At 41.5% G+C, this 26,123-nt stretch overlaps 1 protein-coding gene across 3 annotated transcripts in view; it reads right to left on the reverse strand.

Annotated features, from left to right (window-relative positions):
- Nucleotides 1–689: 689 nt before the first annotated feature.
- LOC115380144 (uncharacterized) overlaps nucleotides 690–26,123 on the reverse strand; it is a 29,803-nt gene continuing 4,369 nt past the window's right edge. Inside the window, exons 2-9 of one of the 3 annotated variants that reach the window (XM_030081232.1) lie at nucleotides 7,073–7,235; nucleotides 6,758–6,819; nucleotides 6,328–6,416; nucleotides 5,715–5,824; nucleotides 5,058–5,081; nucleotides 4,911–4,978; nucleotides 4,740–4,811; nucleotides 3,974–4,652 (exon numbers count right to left, since the gene is read on the reverse strand). In XM_030081232.1, coding sequence (XP_029937092.1) covers nucleotides 4,976–4,978; nucleotides 5,058–5,081; nucleotides 5,715–5,824; nucleotides 6,328–6,416; nucleotides 6,758–6,819; nucleotides 7,073–7,210 — 426 coding nt within the window. In that variant the 5' untranslated portion in view covers nucleotides 7,211–7,235 and the 3' untranslated portion in view covers nucleotides 3,974–4,652; nucleotides 4,740–4,811; nucleotides 4,911–4,975. Of the gene's footprint in view, nucleotides 964–3,973; nucleotides 4,653–4,739; nucleotides 4,815–4,910; nucleotides 4,979–5,057; nucleotides 5,082–5,714; nucleotides 5,825–6,327; nucleotides 6,417–6,757; nucleotides 6,820–7,072; nucleotides 7,236–26,123 lie in introns of those variants that run through there. The other 2 variants (XM_030081231.1, XM_030081230.1) reach the window with 2 other exon arrangements.

Below are 26,123 nucleotides of genomic sequence, written 5' to 3' on the forward strand. Positions count from 1 at the left end.
GGTCGGATATGGTTGTATTTTTCAGAGATACGGGGGATATCCGGAAGAAAACACACTGGATCTTTGACAGATCATGTATTGATATATCTCCGTAAACGGACAAGTTTGGATCCTGAAAAATCCTGAATCAAGATACTTATCTGTGAAATATACGGAAATATCCTCCAATGTAATCTGTTGAAGATGCGTTTGTCAGATCTTCTTATATTTTAACCGCATCTTTAACGTATCCTGTTTTAGGTAACAGAAACGAATAGACCGGATATCTAACAGATACTTTCTTATATTTATTGAATCTCAGATATGCTGAAATATCCATATAATATCCTGCAATTTAATATGCTAAGGATCTTCATGTCTATATGTAAAATGCACCTGTGATCTATCCTGTTTATGACTGACTATCAGATATACATCTGATACCCGATAGACATAATTTCTTATATTTAACAAATTTCTGATATCCTGAAAAATCCGAACTCTACATACCTAATAAATAAACAAAATATCCAACATTCAGTTTTTTCCCATATGCATTGTTTCATTTTAAGTATCAATAAGGATCCTGAAGTCATATTCTCATGTGTCATACCTTTTCAGACAAACACTGAATGAGCAACCAAAAAAATAAATGAAAGTAATCAAGTTAAGGTGCATGAACTTTTTATTTCCTTATAATATGTTTTAGACACACAACCACACAACAGTACCACAACCTGTTTAATTGTTCTTGATATAATCAGTCTTAACCCCTCTGGGAGGCTCTCTGAGGCTGGCCATGCCAGTGGCCACCCGCCGGTGTACAATCCTTACGGAGCTGCGATGCTGCTCGTTTATTTTGTGCTGGCATTTCTGTAAAATGTCAGTCAGCCTGCTGGCCCTCCATGCAGGCTGGCTCACTTTCCAGGTCAGCCTGTCGTCCTCATCCGACTCTTCGTCACTCATTAGGCATGCCATGACATCCTTAAAGAAAGAAAAAAGAAAAAATGAAAAAAACAAAAAACAAACAAAAAAAAAAAACCTCACCACTAAAAATATTACTCCGCCTGGCAATATTATTGCCAGAGTCTGTGTGGTTTCCATGGCAACACGAAACGTTTCACTGAAACCCGCACCAAAAGCCGCCGTCAACTTTGTTAGTCTGCATAATGGACCATTATGTTGTCAATTTTGATTAATTTGGAGACCAAAGTTTGGATAAATGGCTGAACGAGGAAGATGAGAAAAAGCTGAGTAACGAGTGAAGAGCTGGATCAGCTGGAGAGGTCAGGAAATGAAGCCGGTACGGCCCGGTCAACGTTTTGGGCCGTCAAATGTCTACAGGACTACCTGACAAACACCGGGCAAACAGCTGATTTCTCAGCTGTAAGGAAAGAAGAGCTAAACAAGATCCTCCGTGAATTTTATGGAGCTTTAATTTCTAGCCTATGATAATGTGCCGCAGCGGATTCAGCACCACGGACAGAATCTGTAAGATTTTCCTTGGAGATGTGCGGCTATAACTTTGTTCTTGTTATTAACGTGTTAATGTTATCAGTTATTAATTAGCCTATTAATCGTTATTAATTTGTTTATTCTTTATGAGTTGCCTAGGCCATTGATTTAATTAATTTGTCAATTTGTTTGCATCTGTACACTGAAGTGAACATTTAATAAATAAACACATTTGTGAAAACTGTCGTCTTTATTTCAGAGGTAAATTGATAACAGCCTGAAAAGGTGATTAGCAAAAGGCCCCGAAAGGTGGGGTTGAAATAATATAACTCTGTTCAGCCTTAATGTTACTGCTTACTGTTGGTATTATTGCTGCTTAGCCACATTAATCGGAGCTGACGTTAAATTGGAGTGACATACCCTCAGCTGAAATAAAGCATCTGCGGGTGAGTTTATGAAAAGACAGATGTTTGTTGTGGCGCTGACACTGGAAAGAAGTATCCTATATTTAAATATAACTGTTAATATAAGTTGGTTGTAGATAAAGATCAGCTGTGCTGCTGAGTCGCTGTCACGGCACCTGTTAGATTAAAAATGACGGCAGAAGTATCGTTCCATCAAAAAAAATTTTTTTTTTCCAGCGGATATTATTATAGCCAGCCAACTTGGGCTTTTCATGTTTTCTAGACATCACACATCACGATTTCGCAAAACTGAATAAATACCACACATAGCAACACAAAACTGCTCTGCTAGCTCAATAATGTTACTAGAATCCGCTGGAAAAAATATTTTTCTTCATGGACTCATAGTTATACTTTTGCTGACTTCTCAGTGATTTTTAAGCGAACAGGTGCTAGGCTAGAAATTAAAGCTCCATAAAATTCACTGAGGATCTTGTTTAGCTCTTCATTACTTACAGTTGAAAAAATCAGTTGTTTGCCTGGTGTTTGTCAGGTAGTCTTGTAGACATTTGATGGACCAACTCGTCACTCTCGCGTATCTCTCTTTTTTCTCTTCTGTCTTGTCTTCCTGGTCAGGGGAGGCATCATGACAAGTAAAAAAAAATAATAATGATAACATAAAACGCGAGGTGTGGCAGCAACGAGCCGAGCCTCACCTCTCACTGCGCAATCCATCACAAACTGGGTTGATACATGCAATTGGCGCGTGCCTGTTGCAGAATCTCTGCATGTCGCCAATATAATTTTTGCAGATGTGTTTATATACCCTGATTTTCCACAGTCTGGCTAATGTCTTTAACCATTAAAGTTTAATATTTGTAAGTGACAAAGTTTTGCTGATGGGACATAAAACCGCAGTGAAAAGGCACAGGGTGAGGCAGATAGTACTCCACCGCACTGAAGGGGGAGTATGTGAGCCAAGGGGTGCTTGTTGCTGCTGTCTTTCTACGCAGAGGCGCCAAGCGAGTCAAGTGCACTGCTGCGAGCCGGGGTTTTGTGTGTGTGTGTGTTTTGCTCAGTCGGACTGCCGAAATGGAAGAGGATTATAAATCTAAGCTTAAAAATTTCTCAAAACTGGACTTTCAGTCAAAAGGGAAGTGATTAACAACGGAAGACCAACACCGGAGCTAAAAGGTTTGCTTCAAACTATGGGACAGAAGATAACTTGCTCTTTTCAAACGGAGTAGTACACCCGAAAAGACTGGCTGTGTGGCTGTCCTTCGAAACCGCCTTTACTGCTTTCCCTGCCTTTTGTTCTCAACTTGTGACAACGTCTGGACTAACACAGGATATTGTGACATGAAAAATTTACCACGAAGCCTCAGCAAACATGAGAGATCGACCACTCACGTTCAAAGCCAGATTGCTTTAAAAACTTTTGGAAGCTCAAGGATCGATTTGGCTTTGAATGAACAGCGGAGACTCAATATTAGCATCCACAACGCTAACGCTAAGGTAAAGGAAAACCGAGAGATTTTGAAAGACCTCATTAATGCAACCTGCTTCCTAGCTAAACAGGAGTTGGCATTTCCTGGTAACGATGAGAGGGCAAGCTCTTCTAATCGTGGCAACTATGTAGAACTATACTTTTGCTGAGGAAGATGAAAGGTTAGCTAGACATTTGGAGACATCCACTGTGTTTTCTGGCTTGTCAAATAGAATACAGAACGATCTAACTGAAGCAGCCGGTGATGTGATTAGATATGACATTAAATGAATAAATGATTTTAAATGAATAAATGATTTTAAATGTTAAATGCTATGTTCCTGAGGCGACAAATTTACTCCAACTGGTGCTCACTATACCAGCTACAACAGCGTCCGGAAAGGTCATTCTCTGCATTGAAAAGACTGAAAACAAACAGTCGGAATAGGACCGATTCTGGACGACTTTCCTCCCTGGCAATCATCTCCATTGAGGCGGAGAGACTTTTAGAACTAAATGTGGCAAAACGGGTGGTTGGAAGATAATGATGTAAGGCCTGAATGTAAAGGTGCTCGACAACGCCACCTGGGGGAATTTCACCCCCAGGAACTTAATTCAGGTTCGTAATGCACCCAGACCAGACGTGAAATCAATATAAAAATAGATTTATTTTCACAATATTAACAAAGTAAAATACAAACAGTGACAAAGGTCTTTTCAAATACTGTAACACGGCCACTACAACAATCTCACTTAGGGTCACCAGTACCAGTATGCGTAGGAAATCAAAACAATTACAATAAAGAAAAACTCAAAACAACCAAGGGAATAAACAATGAATTAAACACTTAAACCTCACACAAACCAAACATAAGCACACAAAAACATTAAGAAAGAAAACAAAAATAAAGCAGAGCAAATTATAATAAACTCAAAACACAATATTCATAATATACAACACCAAGTAAATAAATAAAATAAATCAGGGTTTACTGGGACTGACCCAAGAGTGGGCCAATTGCAGTTCGTCCCCGCGTACAATGGTGCGGGAGATCAGCCAATCACAGCACGGCACTTATAGTAGTCACTGGCGATAACAAACAGGGTAAAACAACAGTGGCATAATTGCGGCCACAGTGGGAGCCAACAATATAAATGCGGCTGTGCAAAACATGCGGCATGCAAGACAATAGATGAACTAATTGACAAGGCAGCATACACAGCAATACAAGACAAGCTCAAACAAGACAGCAGTAGAGTCCCGGTGCACCAGAGCGTTGACCGCCGGAGAGTGGAGCACCGCAGCGCACAGCCAGGCCAAAACGTGCCTACGAAGTGCGCACACAAAATAGCATTTACAATTATGTTGGTTAAAATGTGAATGACCAGGTGTAACCTGGCTACAGGCCACCTACCACAGAGCACAGAGCACAGGCACAGCGTCTCCGCCGGGGAGGAGAGGGAGAGCAGCAGGCCGCAGTTAAACGCTGCTGAGAGACCACAAAAAGAAAGTTTAGCGGCTAGCCGGATAGCAGCCACTAGCGAGCTGGATTACAGCTGCCGTTGGGTTAACTGAGCCGACATACCTGGAGGGAGCGAACAACAGCGTAGACAACCTCCAGTCCCACACAGCCGCAGCCAGCCGACAGCCTCACTGCAAGCACAACGTAAAGCAGGTGTAATGCCCAGAGACCGCAGAGACACCCAAATACCACAAGGCGAAAAGGACTTACAATTTTCGGAGAGATGGAGAAGACCTGGCAAAATCAGCAACGCCAACCGCCACACGGTTCACAGCACACGGAACGCCGCGACACACACGGACGCCAGCCCCGAGGGAGACAAGGTAGCACACTGAGCAAACACACACACCGGAGCAGTTAAAAGGCTAGCGGCTCCACCCTGCAATTAGTGCCGCGAGATGACCCACACCTGGTGTGGAGCAAGCGAAAAGGAGGGGGAAGGGGAGGAGGAAGAGACTATCCTGCTACATAAAGGAAAATAAGGAGGACTTTTACAACAAAGTAACGGAGATTTTTGTGGCGAAGGATAGGCACATAGACTTCATCTACAAATAAAGGTAAGACCACAAACAGTTTTCATTTCAATCTTATAAAAAAAAAGATATAGGCGGAGTAATATTTTCAGTGATGAGGCATTTTTCATTTGAGCACGGCTTGCCGTGCTGTCGTGTTCATTTGAGCACATTCTAAACGTCTGATTGACCAATCAGATTGCTCGGTCTCGATCTACGTGTTGTATAATAAAATGTAGGCCTATTCCTCTGCCTAGTGTACTTTTTTTTGTATTACATTTAAAACATGAATTTTACTCTAGCTTTACATACGCTTGCATTATTTTATCCAAAAGTTCATTTTGATTATGCATACCCTGTGTCGCCGGTTGTTGAGGGCTTTGGCCCGGCGATCTTCTGCCGTCTTGTTCTCCACCAAAAGCTTGAACTCCCTTTTAACGTTCTCATAATAACGGTTGCAGGCTCCTATCAACAAAAAGCCATGTTAAAAAAAAAGACTTTTACATATTGCACACCATCAAATATGACAGTGATGGATCAGTCGCAAATTCAGCCCAGTCATTGGATATTAGCAGTTGATGTTTACAAAAACACAACAAGGCTGCTACATATCCAACCAAAGATCAACTCCAACCATGGGATCTATAAGATCTATTTTTCACGGGAAGTTGGAGTATCTCCCACAAATGATGGATTCAACCAAATACGGGTATTTTAAGCCAAGAAATTATGCTTTCCTAACCGTAACCAAGTGTTTTTGTGCCTACACCTAGGGAATAAACAATGTTTTGACAAGAGAAACAGAAAATGAAAGCTAAACAACTGTCAGGTTGCAACATAAAGAAACCATTTAGGTGCCAGTTTTGAACTAGTCTGAATGCACTCCTAGAACATCTAATGAAGCAAAATTTAGGATTAATATTTTTTGGGGGATTTATTCAGAGCTAATTTCAGGAAACTGAACTCACTTCTTATCAAAGAAGCATCAAAGTCATCCCCGTCCATTATAGCCTGAGAAATGAGTTTGGTCACCTCTGAGTTGTACTCAGACGCAAACCTGTAGGGTACATTGGTAGGAATGACAAGACAACATAATGGATTACTTGACATGGAAGCTACTGTTATCAGTTCATTGGAAATGAAAATGAATAAATAAATGAATAAATAAATGAAAACAATTTGAAAAGCACAATCTTCTAAAAATTAAATAAGTTATTATTTTATAATGCAACGAAACTCGTACAACCGTAAATACTTTACAGTTAACATGACAATACACAGAGAAAGCTCTTCTCCCCAGTGGGAGATGTACATGAAAGATTAAAAACTGATAGTTGACTAAAATAAGTATTTTTTCCCCTTGATGATATTATTTATTGTTAATATTAATTTTCTTACCTCTCATTGCCCTTGTACTTATGGTCACTGCCCAGACCAGCATGGATCCTTTTGACTTCGCGCTAGTTAAGCCAAAAAACAAAACAAAACAAAACAAAACAAAAAAAAAAACAACAACAAAAAAGTAACATCAGTTTAACAAGACATGTCTTAACAAAACGATCTCAACTCCTCCAGGTTAACAATAACAAAACAGAATTAGTAAGTAAAGATGAAAGCTTTTTACCACAGGAATCATAATTTTAAGTGGTTTTTTTTCCCCTTTCTTACATAATGTTCTACAAATTACTGACCTATGCCTTCAACATAACTTACAGATAAGGCCTTGGGAATTCTCAGGGGGGTGTGCTGTGGCATAGCTGCTGTTGCTTCCGCTTTCAGGTGGTCCACATCCTCTGCGATTTTGTCCATTTTGTCATTTAAATTATCCACTTTGTACACCAACTTTGCCATAGTTCTATTTATGTTTGACAGTGCCCTAAAAAATGGAATTAAAATATTGGGTTAAATCATTTTAGTTAAGTATTACTGTTACCCAAACAATGTTGACTGTTGACTTATGATATTAATTTTTTTGTTGGCCAGTGGTTGCTTTTTTTTTTTTTTTTTTTTGCTTTCTCTTGAAATGCTAAATAAATTCTTACATGCATGGAATACAGTATGAATTGATCATGCGGCCTGTCCCTCAGATGAATTTGTCTGGTGTGAGTTTTTTTTTTTTTTTTTTTTTTAAAAACAAGTTCGCATATTTTCGGCGTTTCCATAGCTCAAGTGCTTGTTCCTCTCACCATATCTGACAACAATTTCAGCGATCCCGCAGGTGACAGTGTGGATGGAGGAGGCAAAGAAGACAAAATCAGAGAGCGGCAGATTATAATACCATCAGAAACATTTTAATTACTCTGTTGGCTACCACCAGTAACACAGGACAAATACGAATGAGACGAATGATGTACAGCTCCCGGAAGAATAACCTCGCTCCCATCCTATCCTGTTCAGTTTTTTCTCCTTGGTTGAGTTATTCCTTGACTGGAAAAACTATTATAAAAAAGAAAAGAAAATGGAAAATACCTGCATGTGCGTATTTATATATAAAAACTGGTCTATTGTTTTCATAGTTCCCGCTCCCGCCCACTCCCGCTGACTTTTTTTCCTGTCCCGCAGGAATCCCGTGACCCGTGGAAATCCACAAACTCCAATTCCAATTTACAGGTAACGTTAACATATTAGGAGTAGCACTGCCTGGTAACTTGCTGCATTGTTCCATGCTGGATATATAACTTCAGTGCTTTACTAGCTATGATCTGAAGCAAGCAGCGCTATACGTTAGCTGGGAACCATCAGCCTGTTAACTAAACACACACTGGCTGCATATCCCACTCATTTGAGCAGGGTGCTGCGGCTCAAGTCTTGTAATGCCAAGGAGCCTTGGCCATGTTCTTTTGGCGCGGCTAACCTCTTTGAGTGGTGCATTAAAAAATTATATATGTACAGTACAGGCCAAAAGTTTGGACACATCTTCTCATTCAATGCGTTTTCTTTATTTTCATGACTATTTACATTATAGATTCTCACTGAAGGAATCAAAACTATGAATGAACACGTGGAGTTATGTACTTAACAAAAAAAGGGGAAATAACTGAAAACATGTTTTATATTCTAGTTTCTTCAAAATAGCCACCCTTTGCTCTGATTACTGCTTTGCACACTCTTGGCATTCTCTCGATGAGCTTCAAGAGGTAGTCACCTGAAATGGTTTTCCAACAGTCTTGAAGGAGTTCCCAGAGGTGTTTAGCACTTGTTGGCCCCTTTGCCTTCACTCTGCGGTCCAGCTCACCCCAAACCATCTCCATTGGGTTCAGGTCCGGTGACTGTGGAGGCCAGGTCATCTGCCGCAGCACTCCATCACTCTCCTTCTTGGTCAAATAGCCCTTACATAGCCTGGAGGTGTGTTTGGGGTCATTGTTCTGTTGAAAAATAAATGATCGTCCAACTAAACGCAAACCGGATGGGATGGCATGTCGCTGCAGGATGCTGTGGTAGCCATGCTGGTTCAGTGTGCCTTCAATTTTGAATAAATCCCCAACAGTGTCACCAGCAAAACACCCCCACACCATCACACCTCCTCCTCCATGCTTCACAGTGGGAACCAGGCATGTGGAACCAAAGATCTCAAATTTGGACTCATCAGACCAAAGCACAGATTTCCACTGGTCTAATGTCCATTCCTTGTGTTTCTTGGCCCAAACAAATCTCTTCTGCTTGTTGCCTCTCCTTAGCAGTGGTTTCCTAGCAGCTATTTGACCATGAAGGCCTGATTGGCGCAGTCTCCTCTTAACAGTTGTTCTAGAGATGGGTCTGCTGCTAGAACTCTGTGTGGCATTTATCTGGTCTCTGATCTGAGCTGCTGTTAACTTGCGATTTCTGAGGCTGGTGACTCGGATGACCTTGTCCTCAGAAGCAGAGGTGACTCTTGGTCTTCCTTTCCTGGGTCGGTCCTCATGTGTGCCAGTTTCGTTGTAGCGCTTGATGGTTTTTGCGACTCCACTTGGGGACACATTTAAAGTTTTTGCAATTTTCCGGACTGACTGACCTTCATTTCTTAAAGTAATGATGGCCACTCATTTTTCTTTAGTTAGCTGATTGGTTCTTGCCATAATATGAATTTTAACAGTTGTCCAATAGGGCTGTCAGCTGTGTAGTAACCTGACTTCTGCACAACACAACTGATGGTCCCAACCCCATTGATAAAGCAAGAAATTCCACTAATTAACCCTGATAAGGCACACCTGTGAAGTGCAAACCATTTCAGGTGACTACCTCTTGAAGCTCATCGAGAGAATGCCAAGAGTGTGCAAAGCAGTAATCAGAGCAAAGGGTGGCTATTTTGAAGAAACTAGAATATAAAACATGTTTTCAGTTATTTCACCTTTTTTTGTTAAGTACATAACTCCACATGTGTTCATTCATAGTTTTGATGCCTTCAGTGAGAATCTACAATGTAAATAGTCATGAAAATAAAGAAAACGCATTGAATGAGAAGGTGTGTCCAAACTTTTGGCCTGTACTGTATAATGGCACATTGGAGAATCTGCTTCCACCTCTAAATCCGGGAAGTATTTCTTTTGATGAAAACCAAGCATTGCTTCTAATGTTGAGAACGTTGTATGGAAATGACATCTACAGAGTGTCTTACCACTGCACACAGTTCAACAGGTATATTCTAGGCGGTGAGTTATTTTCATCAGAAGATCATAGAGCTGATACAAACTCGTGTGTGCATGCAAAGTGGTTTCGTAACGACCGTGACACCGGAGAGCCTGTTATTGACCCCGAGGCTGAGGCTCGTCCAGCTTTAATATCCAGGATGCTGAAGGTCACTGTCTATTTGAAAACTGATGGTAAAAAAGTTAAACACGAACATACTGTAGCAGAGGTTAAATGGTTTAAACAACACAGTGACAGATGCTACTATTGTCAGAATGACTCATGTTCTGTATGGGAGACAAACTTTGAGCCATTTTCGCATGCAGCATACCTCCCACTGAAAAGAGTTATAGGTCGCTGTGCCTATACCAAGGCTAAGGTTCATTTTTCAAAGACCAGAGAGGAAATTGTAAGCATTGTTGTTCCAGTGTCATCGATAAGATGCATTTAGGTACAAGATGATGTTGTGATCCAAAGTAGTGGTGTTTGACAGCCTGGCAGCCTTTCAGCTGTGCAAACTTGTATTGCCAGTTTTGTTAAAAAAAAAAGAAAAAAAAAAAAAATTATTTGCAAGATAAGAATATGGATATTGAAAACAGTCATAAAAAATGTCCATACTCTGACAAGCTAAATTGTGACTGAAAACTGAAATGTATGTGTATACAAAATTGAAATATGTACTTCAAAATAGGAAATGCAGGAGTTATGCCTCAGTGTCCTTAGTAGAACACACACCACTGCTAACACAGACATTATGAATTAAATATTGAATTCTGACACTCAAAATGAGGAAATTCAGTACAGAAATTCAATACAGTAGGGATGTGGAAGTCATGCTTTTATTGTAGATTTGAAAAAAGCTGTTTGAATCAGTGAAAGTAAGTAAGTAAGTAAAATGTATGATACTTCTGTAAAGTTCAGTGACTGTTGATTCATTTTCTATTATACACAAGTCTTTGTAATATATAACCATATATAACACCAGATGTCAATAAAAATATGTTATGAATTTAAAACACTGGATACATCGCTAATTTGTGTGTGTTTCCACAACTTCATTAAAAAATCACCACAAACTGTCACCCCACCTTATAGTTTCTATGGTAAAAACATGCTGTTTGTTCAGAATTTCTGTGTAGGGGATATGCCAGGTCATGGGAAATACCATCATTACATTTCTCTGTATCTCACTAGGCAGGTGCTTTCATTTTTAGATCAACAGTCCTTGTACGGTAAGACACAGTTTGAATCTGGTATCTGTCATATATGCTTATGGATAATATCCATAAGCATATATGACAGATGCGATACTCCGGATATCTATGGATATGTGAGGGATAAATTAAAATGTATACTAATGGATCTTTCAGGTTAGCTGCAAGCACCTTTGTCTTTCTAAGATTTTGGGGTAAAAGACACCTAATCTATATATAATTATAGCCTAAATATTACAATGTTAACGTTAATCTTTGAGAAATCACTAGGTTGCATGAATCTTTAGAATCTAAAGCATGTGTCGCAGATATCATATCCGGATCTGTGATATATCCTTTAAAATCTAAAGGATATGTCACAGATATCATATCCGGACAACATGATATGTACGGATCTGTCAGGGATCAGATCTTCCAGTATACTCTCTGTATATGTTATGGATATGTGACAGATACATAAACTTGTATACTGTTGGATCTTTCCGGATACAGGCCCTTTTTGTCCAGTGAGGGGTCTTGGGCCTTCTTATCTTTCTGAATTGCTTTTACCTTACGAACCTTCGCGGACCCTCAGGTCCTCCGACACCGGCCTGTTATCTATTCCCAGAGTTAAAACACGAACACACGGTGAGGCATCTTTCCAGTTTTTTGGCCCCCGATTGTGGAACAGCCTGCAGGAGGGCCTGAGGGCCGCAGAGAATGGTGATATTTTTAAAAACAGGCTCAAGACCCACCTATTTAATTTGGCATTTAACTCATATTCTTAATATACTTTTTATTTTAACCTGGCTTTTATTTAATGTTCTTCTTATACCCTATACTTTTTGTTTTGGCTTTTAACAAAATGTTCTTATGTTTATACATGCTTATTTTAGCTTTTATTAATGTTCCTATATATCTTTATCATATGTTTTTATTTCTTTTTATACTTTTTATATTTTTATCTTATGTTTTCATACTTTTATCCCATATATCCAGTGTTTCCTCAGTGGGGGCCCTCTGCGCTGGGGGCTGTTATCAGCTGGGGCTGGGGTGTTTCTCTCTTGTGGGGCACACCGGCTGGGGTGGGTGGGGGCTCTGTGGTGGTGCCCCGCTGCAGCGCCATGGGTCCTCTGCCTACCTGTGGTTTGGGGGGCCCCTGAGCTGTGGCATTCTGGCCTGGGCCGTGGGTAGCCCCCAGCGCAGATGGCAGGGTTTCCTGACCTGGTTCCTCTGTACTCAGCCAAACAAACATTGTGTGTGTGTGTGTGTGTGTGTGAGAGAGAGAGAGAGAAAGTCGTGGGGTGGGGAGGGGTGGGGGTGGGGGGTGCTTTTAACATGTAAAGCACTTTGTGCTACATTTTATGTATGAAAAGTGCTCTATAAATAAAGTTTGATTGATTGATTGATTTTTAGATAGTTAGATAGTAACTTAGTTACAGCAGTAAAATCACTTTACATATTAGCAAATTTTCTCACTTAACTACATTTTTGAGTAACACAAATATTGACACAGTTTTCCCCAAAGAGGAGCTGCCATGTTGCCAAAAAGGATCTACACTAACAAATGAATAAATGATTTTGTGTGTGTGTGTGTGTGTGTGTGTTATACCATCTAAAAGCATATAAAGATCTTTTCCTCTTGGACAGATTGAATTTCACATCAACTTCTGACCTGAACTCATTTTTGATTATTCCATCTCACTTGCCCGTTTTTCTTTAAACAGCTGAAAAATGGCATCCTAGTATTAGTGTCTTGGCTGGGTATTTTATGGTATAAATGCTATTTCACAGGTCTCACCATCCTGAAAAAAGTGAAAAGAGTGCTTTAGAGTTATAGTATACTTATCCTCTTGGGTAATAAAGGATGAGGATGCTCAGGAGGGAATGAGCATGCTCAGGAAGGAATCTGTTGGGTTTCTTTGTTTTCCTTTCTACTGTAATTTGTAGAGCGTGGTCTTTACCTGCTCTACCTGTAAAGCGTCATGAGATAACTTCTGTTGTGATTTGACACTATATAAATAAAGATTGATTGATTGATTGAGCAGAGTAACCAGTAAATCAATCATTTAATTCATTTTGATGGGTTTGTCTGGCACCAGATAATGTTAATGGTGTGCCAATTCATCTATGGGTTGTGTATGCATGTTGAGGGGAAAGCTTTATTTGATCCTCATCTCTTTCCTGTTTCAAATCCTGTAGGGAAGAGGCCATTCGCAATGAAACAGCCATCCAGTCACTGCTGTTCCCACTGTTCCACTGCCTGGTGTTTTGAAACAAAGACTCTGCCAGAGTCCCCTAAACAACAGTGAAAACACACTTATACTTACTGTGCCTGGCCACATGGGCCTTTTTGTGGCAACCCTTTGAAATGATTCAAGTCAGTGCTGAGGCCACCGCTTTGTTCAACTCTGGGGCCTTCTGCTCCTAGATGATGAAAAGGGTTCCCAGGGATAAGGCGCAAAGCAACCTGTCTATCAGATGAGCCGGCCACTAGTGCCTCAAAGCACCATGCCAGTTGTCACTATGGTGCCTCTCCATTTGAGAGTATCAGAGTAGAGATATTGAACATCTGTATCGTAGCTCATTTAATATTTTTTGAACAACTTGAAGAGGATATTCAATTACATTAATAAAGCTATGCTTCTAGATTAGGCAGCCTTTGTCAGGGATAAATGTCTTGAAATGGGAGGTAGGCTTAAAAAGTATGATGCTAACTGTTAACATTGTTGGGAAAAACTTTCCCCAGTGAGTCAGTGAGAGTTGGCAAGTCTGGCTTATTCAGAATAATAAATCTATCATCGGCTATTCAGTGCAGCAGAAATGGTCCCAGTTATTTTTGTTACTGTGGCTTGGCTTGTTGACATGAGTGTGAGGGGATGGATGAAGGAGGAACCTTGGTTGCATGTGTGTGGCTTTTGTGTGCTTTCAAGGAGCAGATTAAGTTGTGTCAGGTTAGCTGTGCTTGTGGTTGGTTCAGTAAGATTTTGAGAGGAACCCTTTCCTAATAGTTCGCTACGTAACCAACCGCTAAGCTAGCGCTAGCTGTGAATAATTGTGTGTGTGTGTGTGTGTGTGTGTGTGTGTGTGCGCGCTTTATTTAGCGGTTGGTTGCGTAGCTAGCTTGGTTGAGTGTGTGTGTGTGCTTCTGTTAACCTATAAAATCTTACAAGGGGTTGCCCCATGTCTCTAATGTTTGCCCTCATCTTCAGTGAGTCTGTGTGAATGGATAATGTGATGTGTGGATCATATTGAATTTAGGATGCATTTAACAAGGTTTGCTTTCCTATTTTTAGACTTCTCGTGTGAGGCGTTCGCCAAAAGGTGTTGCAACAAGGCGTAAAGGAGGAAAGCGACAGGTTGGTATCATATTTAGTGTGTGAACTGTGGATTTTTTTGTCATATTTTGATACCACATACAGAACCCAAATGAATGAGTGCATTATTGAAAGGAGTCTTTTGTCATCCCCTTTCTTTTTTAGGTGCCGGCAACACCTTCACCTGCGCATGTGACCGTGTCTGCCTCTGGGCCCAGACCAGCGGTGCAGCAGGTTTGTCTTTGTCTAAACATAATATGTGAGTTATCATTATGAGAAGTAGCAGGGAAATAGTTCTCCTGTTTTCTTATTCAGTAAAACCTTGTTTTTGATTTTTGTGGCAGGTGGAGGTGACAGCCCAGGAGTCTGCAAACGCGGTTCCGGGGGTGGTCGTCGCTCAGAAGGAGGTTGCTGCAGCGTGTCCTGCTGTCCTGGAGGTGGCCGCAGCGTGCCCTGCTGTCCTGGAGGTGGCCGCAGCGTGCCCTGCTGTCCTGGAGGTGGCCGCAGCGTGCCCTGCTGTCCTGGAGGTGGCCGCAGCGTGCCCTGCTGTCCTGGAGGTGGCCGCAGCGTGCCCTGCTGTCCTGGAGGTGGCCGCAGCGTGCCCTGCTGTCCCCGACATGCCAAGGAAGATCATCAAAGCTAAGGCTGGTTTTGTTCCTTCTGTTTGTGTTGCTGATGTTCAGTTAGAGTTTGATGGTAATGCTGTGGCAACAGAGGCTGGCAGAGATAGCAGCAGGATTAAGGAGAGGGGTCTAGCTGCAGACCTCCAGCGTGAGGCGTCTTCCGGTGCAGGCTCCCGTCTCAGGCCAACCTCCAGCGTGAGGCCACAAATAACCGGAAATAACAAACTTTTTTCACACCTGCTGAGGGACTCCGGCATTTTGGCCAAACACCAAGAAGAAGGAGACTCCGACATTTACGTGTACGACCGACAGTTGTGACAGTAAGTGAAAGTCCAAAAAATGACAATAGTCGAGTTATGTTTGCAGTTGTACTAGCGGTCATCTGCACTCAAACTACCCAATACATTACATATATTTTATTGCATGTTTACAATTAAATATGTGAACTGTGTTAACTTAGGGTCGGAAGTTGGGCGGTAGCGACAATTTGTTTGAAATAATTTTTTTTGAGACATAGCCTAACGTTGATCAAAACACGACTTTTATTGACTTGAAGGCTAAATTGCATTTAGCATCTACAAGTCCCGGGTCAGTTCTCCGCTGTTTTGCGGACCCCGCTCCTGGTCGTACATTATATCTAGCCATTGATAAATCAAATAGTGGGTGGATTATCCTGTAAGTGCTACGATGTTTGTATTTGTGTAGTGTTATCTGTCCAAACGAGGTAATGGCCTACGTTTTACGAGGCGTGTTTGTGCCGCGGTGTTACTGAGACGACACCTTTCACTCTCCAAAGTTAGCGTCACATGCAGTATCTAACATCACAGTTAGTCCAAAGCTATTTCACCCTCTGTCGTGTTCACCTCTTGCCCCTTACTTTAGTGGTCCCAGTCAAATTCAACCGGTCTGTTAACTGCTCTTAAAACAAACACAAATCACCCCCCAAGTTTTTATTTAACACTTTTTTCTCTGTCTTTTTCATAGGACGAAGTGGGGGACAGGGTACTTCATCACTGCAAAAAGGCCGCAGAGTGGGACGAAACAAACCAACACTTGTTTTCGGTCAAGGTTTCCCTGTGTCCTCACTGTGGGAGAGAAAGAACTGGAAGAGGCTGTGAGGCAGTACAGAAGGCTTAGGGATGAAAAAGAACGTTGCCACCTCCATGACCAGGAGACAGAAGCAATCCTTGACCATTTCAAATTTAAATTCCATAAAAATTAACATATGTGGGTCTTTTGTGAGGAGATTGCTGACAAAAGAGGATACATGACCTACACTGAATGTGAAATGAAGGAGTAGGCTAATAAGGATGGGTTGTCATATTGGATTTAAGGCTAACAATGTTTAATAAAAGGCTGAATAAAAGCGAGTGATTTGGTGTCCTTTTATCTGTTTTCCTTATTGCTTTAATTGTATTATATTTTCATTTTGTATATAAAATATATAGTTATTAGATATTTATTTATTTACTTTAATTATGCCGTGAAGATCACAGGTGAGTTAGTGTATTTCAAGAAAATGACTGCAGTTTTATCTTTTCCTCTCCCTAAATGCTGACAATTTTATATTTAAGCATAGTTGAAAATCTGATTGGTGCCAATATTCTTAAGATCTTCAGGTGTACAGTATATCATTGAAGACATTTAATACAATAGAAATTTGAAAAATAAGGCAACTACCTTAAATGTTATACAAGAGCTGTTAAGTCTGAACAAATGTGCATAGACTGATGTTTTCATGTAACTACTCTTCAGAAGGACTTAAAGGTTTATTTGAAATTTCTTGTACGTGCACCTGGAGTTTATCCCATTGTAGGACTAAAATTTGATGTTAGTGGTGTAATTGTGGTAAATGCCACAAATTAAAGGTAGACAACATCAAAAGTGCTATATATTTAAGAAACTGATGTCTTTCACGTATCAAAGTTTACTAATTAAATATATAAAAATATCTTACAAAATCGATAACTTGGTTTTATTTTGAAGTTTGTTGTGCGCATTTTCTGTCCCAAACGACTTCACACTTGAGGTGGCTTTATTTTGGAATTTATTGTGCGCGCTTCCGGTCCCAACCGGCCTCACGCTGGAGGTTGGCCTGAGACGGGAGCCTGCACCGGAAGACGCCTGACGCTGGAGGTCTGCAGCTAGATCGTCTTGGGATTAAGGCTGAATTATGCTTCCGCGTAGGAAGAGCGTACGGAGGTTGTGTGAAGCTTACGGGGGTTGTGCGACCGCCGCAGAGCCTTGCCGCGCGCCTCCCAAAAATTGTAACTACGCGGACCCTCCGCAGCCCCACAAGAGCTGTGATTGGTCCGCCGAAGTACACTATTTCCGGCATTTCGTTGCAACCAGCATCACATTCCTGTTGTTGTGCCGTCAGCGCCGTTTTTTTTTTTTTTTTTTTTTTTAAAACTGTTGTGTCTCGACTCGTCGGTTGTGTTTGAAAACTTTGGAGAGTGCCCGCACCTATACGACTCGTCCACTCGCCACAGAAGAGCAGCGACCATACGTCACAGGGTCTACGTTGGTGGGAGGAGAATTGCTCTGTGTGTTTGCAGAGGTATGTTGGACACACACGCGCTGCGTAGGAAATGCGTGCTTCGCACAACCCCCGTACACTCTTCCAACGCTGAAGCATAATTCAGCCTTTAGGCTAGCAAAGGCTGTGCGTGGATCGTTTCACCAGGGCGATTCGTGATTTGTGTATGGAGGAGTCCAGTGTATGGCTGTAGGTTTGGTCAGCTTAGCCAAACACACTGTGAGCAGTGCATTCTCATGGGACAGGGTCGATCTGGATTGTGCTGTGCTTTTAGGTGATGAGTTGTACACCAGTTTGCGTGACCTCAACAAATATATATATATATATATATATATATATATATATATATACATATCTTCAGCCATGTGTCAAATCTGCTGTCTGTGCCAGATTTGCCACAAATGTTAGAATTAGAAGGAGAGGTGTTTAGGTTCAGTTTTGGTGACACGGTGTTAGGTGAAGTAGGCGTAACTGAAGGTGAACACATCGACTTCGGTGTGTTCATCAGCTTGCGAAATGGGCTGGAGAGGATCTTCAGTCAGTACACCACATGTCTTCTGACAATGTGGAAACACCACTGCCATCGTGTGTGAGGATGGACGGTTCGCTGTGGTCAACAGTCACTCACGCAGTAACACTGGTTTGTTACAGTTTAACGGTACAAGCGTGGTTCTGCATTTTGCGTGTCTTGATGACCTGCACCACTACATCTGTCGTTTGGCCGACAGTCTCTGTGCAGGGGAGAAGCTCTTTGAGCTGTGTGGCGTTACGGTCAGCGGGGGTGCAAGTCCAGCGCGGTCTGGTGTGTCTGTGGAGAGCCTCATCACTGGAATGAGTGCTGCTCCAGCACCAGAGTCTTGTGTGCTCACTGAGGCTGGGAGAAAAACTGAGGTGTCTGCAGGCAGTCGTGAGTTTGGTGTCGGCATGGCCACAAGTCCGGCACTGTCTGACATTTCTGTTTTTAGTTTCTCCAGCGAGGTGAGCAGCAGTTCAACAGCAGAACCAACAGTGAGTGGTGGCAGAAAGCGTGTCATTTCTTCTGGCACTTGTATGTCGAAGAAATCCAAGAGCGTCGATGTTACTGAGGTCAATTTGGATGTAGAGTTTGTTAGCGAGGTGAGAAGTGAAGAGCTGGTTTTCCGTCCCCTTGGCGTAGATGTTTGTCGTGCTTTGTGCACAAAGTTAAACGTCGACTGCGTGAAGGTTGGTAGTGCAGTATCCACAGAGGTGGGGCTGTTGGGTTTCCCTTGTAGCAAAGAGAAGATTGTGGCTGATGGTAACTGCTTCTTCAGAGCCATCTCTCAGGCTGTGAGTGGTTCACAGAAGCACCATCGTAGGATTAGGCTAGCTGTATGTAAAGAGTTGGAGAGGAATGCAGACAGATATCAGAGTCTCTTGAGAAGTAAGTACTCCTCTGTGTTAGAGTACATTCAGCAGTCCAGGATGACACGTGTCGGCAGTTGGGCCACAGATGTGGAGATTCAGGTGACAGCCGATTGGTTAGGCGTTAAGTGTATTTACGTTCCATGATGGACGCTGGTTGAAGTATAGCTGTAGTACTAAGCATTTGTCATCAGAGTGTGTTTACTTGGAGAATATAATGGGACAACATTTTGAGAATGTTGTTTGTGTGTGTAAGCCTGGACTGCAAAGTTGCTACAGTTACTGTAAAGTTAGTGAAGTCACAGGTTATAGCATTAGATCTAGGATGATGGATGTAGTGGTTACCGATAGTGACAACACAGCGGTTAGGTGTAGTACTGATGTAGTAGGTTCTGATGTAGGTGTAGAGGATAGTGCCAAGGTTGTGGAGGCTGCTAGCAAGGCAGTGTTAGGTAGAAAGTCTGTTAAGTCCAAGTATCTCAGGCAGAAACAAAAGGCGCAGGAGAAGTTGAATATGTTGCTTAGGGAAAAACGTCAGTTAAGGATTAGGAAGATACAGTATAAGGAAAATGTGTTGTTCAGGGAGAAGGCAAAGTTGTAGAGTGTAGGAAATTATAGTGAGAATTTACCCCACAGAGAGAGGGTTAAACAAATGGGTGTTATTAAGTACAGAGAAAGCCTCGAGTACAGAGAAAGAGTTAAGCCCAAGAGCTTGGTCCAATATAGGGACAGCTTGTTTTCACCAGCAGAGTCTGTACTCCTTTTGGTTTTTGTCATCACTATTGAGCTTGTGATGCTTGCTTTGTTCCTTATGGAAAAGCTCATTTGTCATCATATGCATGTGCATGTACAGGTCTCAGTGTGAATGAGTGAAAAATATCTATATATAGTATTTTATAGCATTTTTCGGAGAAATCCTCAAACAATTCCAGAGCAACTTAAAAAAAAAAAAATCAAACTCACTACTAGGGTTTTGCTTATGTTATTTATTTTATTTATTTTGGCATTTCTGCCTTATTTGATAGTGACAATACAGAGAGACAGGAAAGGCAGGTGGAAGAGTGGGAACAACATGCAGCAAAGGGCTTAGGCTTGATTCGAATCCAGGCTGCTGCAGTAAGGACACAGCTTTGATTCGTGGTACTCATTCTACCAGGTGACATTCTAGGGCGCGTGTTGTGGGAGGTGAAAGAGTCAAAGAATCAGAAGACAAAATGTATAACACAAATGAATTTTTTTTTTTTTTTAGTAACTCATTCCAATTTTGACCAGTGCACTCAGCAGAGTATGCACCAATGGAGCCTTTTTTCTTTGTTTTCTTCAAGGTCAAATTTCATGGTTGGATACAGTGGAATTATGTACACAGATTTATAGTACATATACAGAAGCATTTGCTTACCCCATCAAAACTTGTTTTTGCTCCACCGTATGTATGTACTCGTTGAGTAGTTGTGGCTGAGATGACAGACAGCATCTTTTGAAAATGATCCGACAGAGGGTTTCCCCAAATCTTCCAAAGAAAATTTGCAGTGGAACAGGTTACTGGGCGTCCATGACGTAAACTGTGGTCAGACAACACACAGGTTACTGGGAACCTCCCGTCTGTTTCCTCTGTCTTTCCACAGCGTGCTACATGACTTCATTATTCTCAAGTTAGGCGTGGATCCCGAGAACCTTTCTCAGCCCCTCTCATACCCCCTTTTCGTTCTACAGCACAGCTTTCAACAGGCTCTTCAGTCTCAGGCCAGGCATGTTTCTGCCTCACGAGTACACTATGTTAGAAATTCAAGATCCATTTACATTTGTTTGTGGATAGGCATGGAACAAAAATTGCAGCATTTCTCCTCAGAATATTTGACTGTTTATTTTTATGACTCCTACTCCCATCTGCCATTGTCCCTGTTTGCTCAATCTCCTTATCACATGTTCTCTTCACAGACCCTCCCCTCACTACAGCTGCCTCCTTGCCTGAGTGCAGCCTGGGATCCACAGTTGGCGGCGCAGTCGGTGGAATTCTGTTCCTGCTTCTCTTGCTGATTCTGGGCAGGGCCTATTACATGCACCAGCGCAGAACCTTCAGAGGAGTCTACTACCCCAAGCAGTGCCTGAGACGCTCCGACATACAGAAGAGGTCTCAGCTGGATGTCGTGCAGCCGCATGAGCTGCAGGAGATACATGGGGACAAGGGCAGCATAGGCAGCCAGGAGTTCATCATTTAGCCCGACCACCCCACTGAACACAAAGATAGGGAAGAATAGCAAAAATTCATTAGTTGTAATTAGTTAAGTTTCACTGGAAATTTAGGCAGGCCAGAGTCATTATTATATTACACTGCAAAAACGCACTTGAAACAAGAGACAGTTGTCTAAAAACAAGTTACTTCTGAGGTGATCATGTCTTATTTTAAGTGTAATGAGATATTTTGACTAGGAATAAGACATTTTTGACTTGAAATAAGACAAATAATCTTGGTAAGATTTTGAGTTTTTGCAGTGTATTGTTCAGGAAATGTGGCTGTTTTTTATTTTTGGAAAAAAAACTTATTTTTTTTCTATGAAGTCTGTAATTTTCTGACTGTTAGTTTATCTTACAAGCATTGAGGAGCTCCTGCCTCAAGGTACACGGTGAGTGCTCTTCCCTTCGCTGCATTTTATATTAGTCTTCAAGAGTTTGTGACTAATTATGTTAAAATGATTGATCTCTCACAGGAATAAAAAAGAGCCATAGATTGTCTTTTGTTCCTTTGTCTGCAATAAAAGTTCCACCATTATTGCACTCAAATGTCTCCAGGAGTTCTGCTTTCCTGAATAATAGACTTATAGTTAGTTAGACAAAAACATTTCTTTTCTATAATGTAGGACAATGTCACATTCTGTTCTTGCTGGTTACCAGACTTTATTGAAGCTACTTCTCTTATACTGAGGAAAATATTCAAAGCCAAGACACCACTGTTTTATGGCTGCACCATGACATCAGATAGAAAATATCTAGATGTCTTGTGCATAATGTTATAGACATTTGCCCGTAATTCAGCAGGACATATTTGGTAGGCTACCTCTGGAAAAAACTGGAATCTCCACTAACATTTAAAGTGAACTACTCTGGATTTGAGTAAAGCTCTGCTGCACAGCGTGAAGCATTTGTAATGGCGAACCCGCTGATGGGACTAGCAAGGTTGAAGAGGTTAAACAGGGTGTCTGCAGGTTTTAACAAGTGCAATTCTAGACTTTTTTAGACCTTTTTTAGACAATCCTGTGTAAAATTTAAGACCATCACGAAGTAGAGATGGGACCGATCTGATCCAGTATCGGTATCGGATGCCGATATTGACGTAATTCAGGTATCAGATATCGGCCCGACGTCACCGATCCTCTTCCCGATCCACAATCAGTTTCTGCTGTTAGCCTATATGAATAATGCAAATTCAAGCCCATAGCCAACACAGTTAAGCATACAAATACACTTCTACAAAGTTACTCAGCTTCCCCTTCCCTCCCCCCCAGAATTCTACCAGTTACGCAAGTGATGCTAATCACGTAACATGACGCTATCTGAAGCTCATCACGACACGTTTGCCGCCAAGCAAATATGTCGCTAGTCTGGAGATATTTCAGTCTCGAGGACCCGAAAAGTGACACAGCAACGTGCAAAATATGTACAGCCAAAGTTTCGAGGGGTGGAAGTCGTGTTGCCGCCTACAGTACTACAAATTTACAGAAACATCTACAGAAGCGCCATGTGAAAGAGCACGAGGACAGGGCTCTCAAGTGTCACGCATTGAGCGTGACAGTCACTCTTTTGGGTCACTTCTTTTGTCACGCACTCCCGCCACACATTGTATTTCTCACGCTGAACAATCATGGACGGAATCGCGGAATTAGCCAAATAAAACGGAAACCAAGTCCAAAAGGCAAAGAAACTTTCCAGGCTACAGCAGCGCACTGACAGATTGTGAAACAAAGCGAAGAGCTGCCACTCCGCCGCTCTATTTTCACTGGCTAACAGCAGCACACTGGCTTAGCTTGTCTATTCAGAGAAGAGGTATCACTTTGGATTATTCTTCAGTCTATGTTGTCACATGCATACTACTGCTCATTCATTGGTAGCTGAATTGTTAGGTCTGTTTGATAAGTAATTTACATTGTTAAAACAAATAATAATTTAACATACTGTTACTGTAAAAAGTACTCTGTCAACCCTCGTGAAATAATTACTGATGCATCCTCTTGTCATTTTTGTTCAATCATTAATAACATATAATTTTCACCTTTTATTGCTATAACAACGTAATCATTAAATAAACAAATACATAAAGTGTTGTTTATTTGTTACCTCAGTTAATTTAAGGTAATTTCTATTTCATTTGTGTGCATTCTAGTCATTAACATTTTAGTCATTAACATTAAAAGCACCACTCTGTGGTGAAAAATGTTGGATTTCGTGGCCTCATTGAGCACCTAGAGCCGAGGTATGTCCTGCCACAAAAAACAAACGGAGGTATCGGTATCGGCCAATATTCACATTCTCGTATCGGTATCGGTATCGGACCTGAAAAAAGTGGATCGGTGCATCTCTATCACGAAGTATTAAAACTAAGAAAAAACAGATCCAGATTGCATTCAAATGACAACATTTATTGTCATTTAAACAAACAGATGCAAGAAACTACAGCATGCAACATTTTCAGTTTTTTTTTTTTTCAAAATAATGCCTTCAAATGAAACTACTTCAAATGCTGAACATTGAAAACATTGAAACAAACCACATTTATACACATTTTACATCTTCAGATGGGGAGAACGAGAGAGAGCCCGAGAGCGATTGTGTGTGGGCATGTGTGTGTGTGTGTGTGTAATGCGCAGCACTACATGCTTCTTAGCTCTGCACTTTTGGTAGCAATTACAGCGCCCTATCTTGCGCCAGACTCCCTAAACCCGTTATTTGCGGATTTAGGGTTGCGCAAGAGGCGGTCCCCCGTAAAAGTTGCTATCTTGTGCAACTCCCGCTATCCGCAAAACACCTGCGCTACCCGCTATATTATGCATAGGTGTGTTTTGGGCGTTACGCCAGTTAAACCAATCAGTGTGCCAGGTGCCATTGCCTTTAAGGGCAAGATGCGCTATCCTAAATCCTAAACCTTTAGGCCTTTAGGCCTAAAATTGAAAATGTCTGTTTTTAGACTTTTTTAGACTCCGCGGACACCCTGTTAAATAAGAGTAAGCGGCCTCTATTTTCTTCAGTAAGGAGACAGAGAGGCACAGAGATCCTTCACATGTTTAGACGGGGCAAAGACGCTCCACTCTTTCAGGCCGGCGCCCATCTGTCTCTGTCAGCCTCATCAGCTCCCACTGTCCACACCTGTGGCTGGAACTAACTGACCCGTCTTATACAACTCTCTGGCCTGTCCAACTCAGCACCCTCTTCATCACCGGCTCACAGAATGGGGAGTGAGGCCACTGGGTCTGTCACACCTGCGTTTGCTCAAGGGTTACTGACCACCCACAACTTGTGCTGTGGTCCACTCCCAGCCCTTTGGTCCTTTAGAGCAGCAGCTGAAAGTCTGTTTTCACCCATCAACAAAAAGGCCAATTTTAATCAAACAAATGTAGAATTTTGTGACAAATTCAGTCTGAAAACACTACTTGTGACCTTCTGTATTTTAATGTGCTAGATGTTGAGATTGTATTTAATCATGACATTTTTAAAAATTAAAAAACTTTAAAAATTAGACTAAAACCAAACAGACTTAGTCTCATGGAAGGTGTTCAAACACCTTGAGGTTAAAGCCAGGTGTGTTGAAATCTTAATGGGCCCATCAATATGTAACAGTAGAGGGGGGATGTGAGGTGGCTGCTAATGGATCTAATCAAGGACAAAGAGACCATGAATATGGAAAAGCAGAAGTGGGGAAGTGCAAATTGTCTGAAACATTGCAATTTCAGTCAGCCAATCTGAACAAAATCTTTGCCTCATTCCTGCTGCTTCAATCACAGAGGTGTATTTTTAAGTTTGTAGAATGTTGGAACAAATTCTATCTGAAAACACTACTTGTGACCTTCTGTCTGTCCTTTACTGTTAAATATCAGGTCCAACATGTGGCCAATTACAGACATTCCCAATGGCCTCCAGGATGGTGATATCTGGAGGCTATTCACCAAATGTGCTGCGTGAGACTCAGACTTTCACAAAAAGTGTGTGACAGAAGGAAAAGCTTGTCATTCTAAGTGGGAGGGGACACTAGTTTAAAAACTGGCTTGGCCACAGAGGAGGTAACATCTCTTCATTCATTCATTCATTCATTCATGCATTTTCCAAGCCACTCCTACTCCTTAGGGTCACAGGACACGGAGTGCTGGAGCCTACCAGGTAACATCATTTTCAAATTGCTTTTTGGATTGTATTTCTATGAATAACATTTGAGTTATTGAGGATCTCTCTTTTGTAATATTTCATTTTGTTGTGTGTATTTTTTTAAAACTGTTTTTCATCTTTTTGCACATTTTTGTGCCAGTATAACAAATCACACCATCGTCACATTTTCTGACTACACTGGTGTTTTGCCAATTTTTGAGGAGACTGACACAGAACCCTGCAACACTCTGGCGGTCCCAAGTGGCAGCAAGAGACAACTCTCTGAATGTTTGAGTGTGCAGGACTTCATTAACCAGAAATCCCATAAACTGACGTCTTCTCCTTAATGTCAAGTTGGAAGGTTAAGCCTCTGAAGGTCAGTTCTAATTTCCCTGGACAGAAAGCTCACTCACACAGCTGTCTGAGGAACACCTTTGAGTTTTATTGTTGATTTGACTTTCTTTGTGGGGACGATTTTGCTAGAGAAACTACAGTGTAAATATAAGATGACACTTTGTGATAGAAACTCACCATCATGGATTCCTGTCAGCAGCTGACTGCCATATTGGTTGTTTTTGTTCCACTTGATCATGGCCGTTATGGCTTTTATCATATCACTCTCTATTCTCAGAGACCCAGGATATCAATAGGTCCAGCAGTTCTAGACTAGAGGCGTTTTAAAATCTTGGCGTGCACATTTTTCATGTGCCAAAAATTCAGACTTGGTGTGAACAGATCCTTAGGCTTGCATTC

This window comes from Myripristis murdjan, chromosome 21 (genome assembly GCF_902150065.1).
Source record: "Myripristis murdjan chromosome 21, fMyrMur1.1, whole genome shotgun sequence".
Taxonomy (NCBI): domain Eukaryota; kingdom Metazoa; phylum Chordata; class Actinopteri; order Holocentriformes; family Holocentridae; genus Myripristis; species Myripristis murdjan.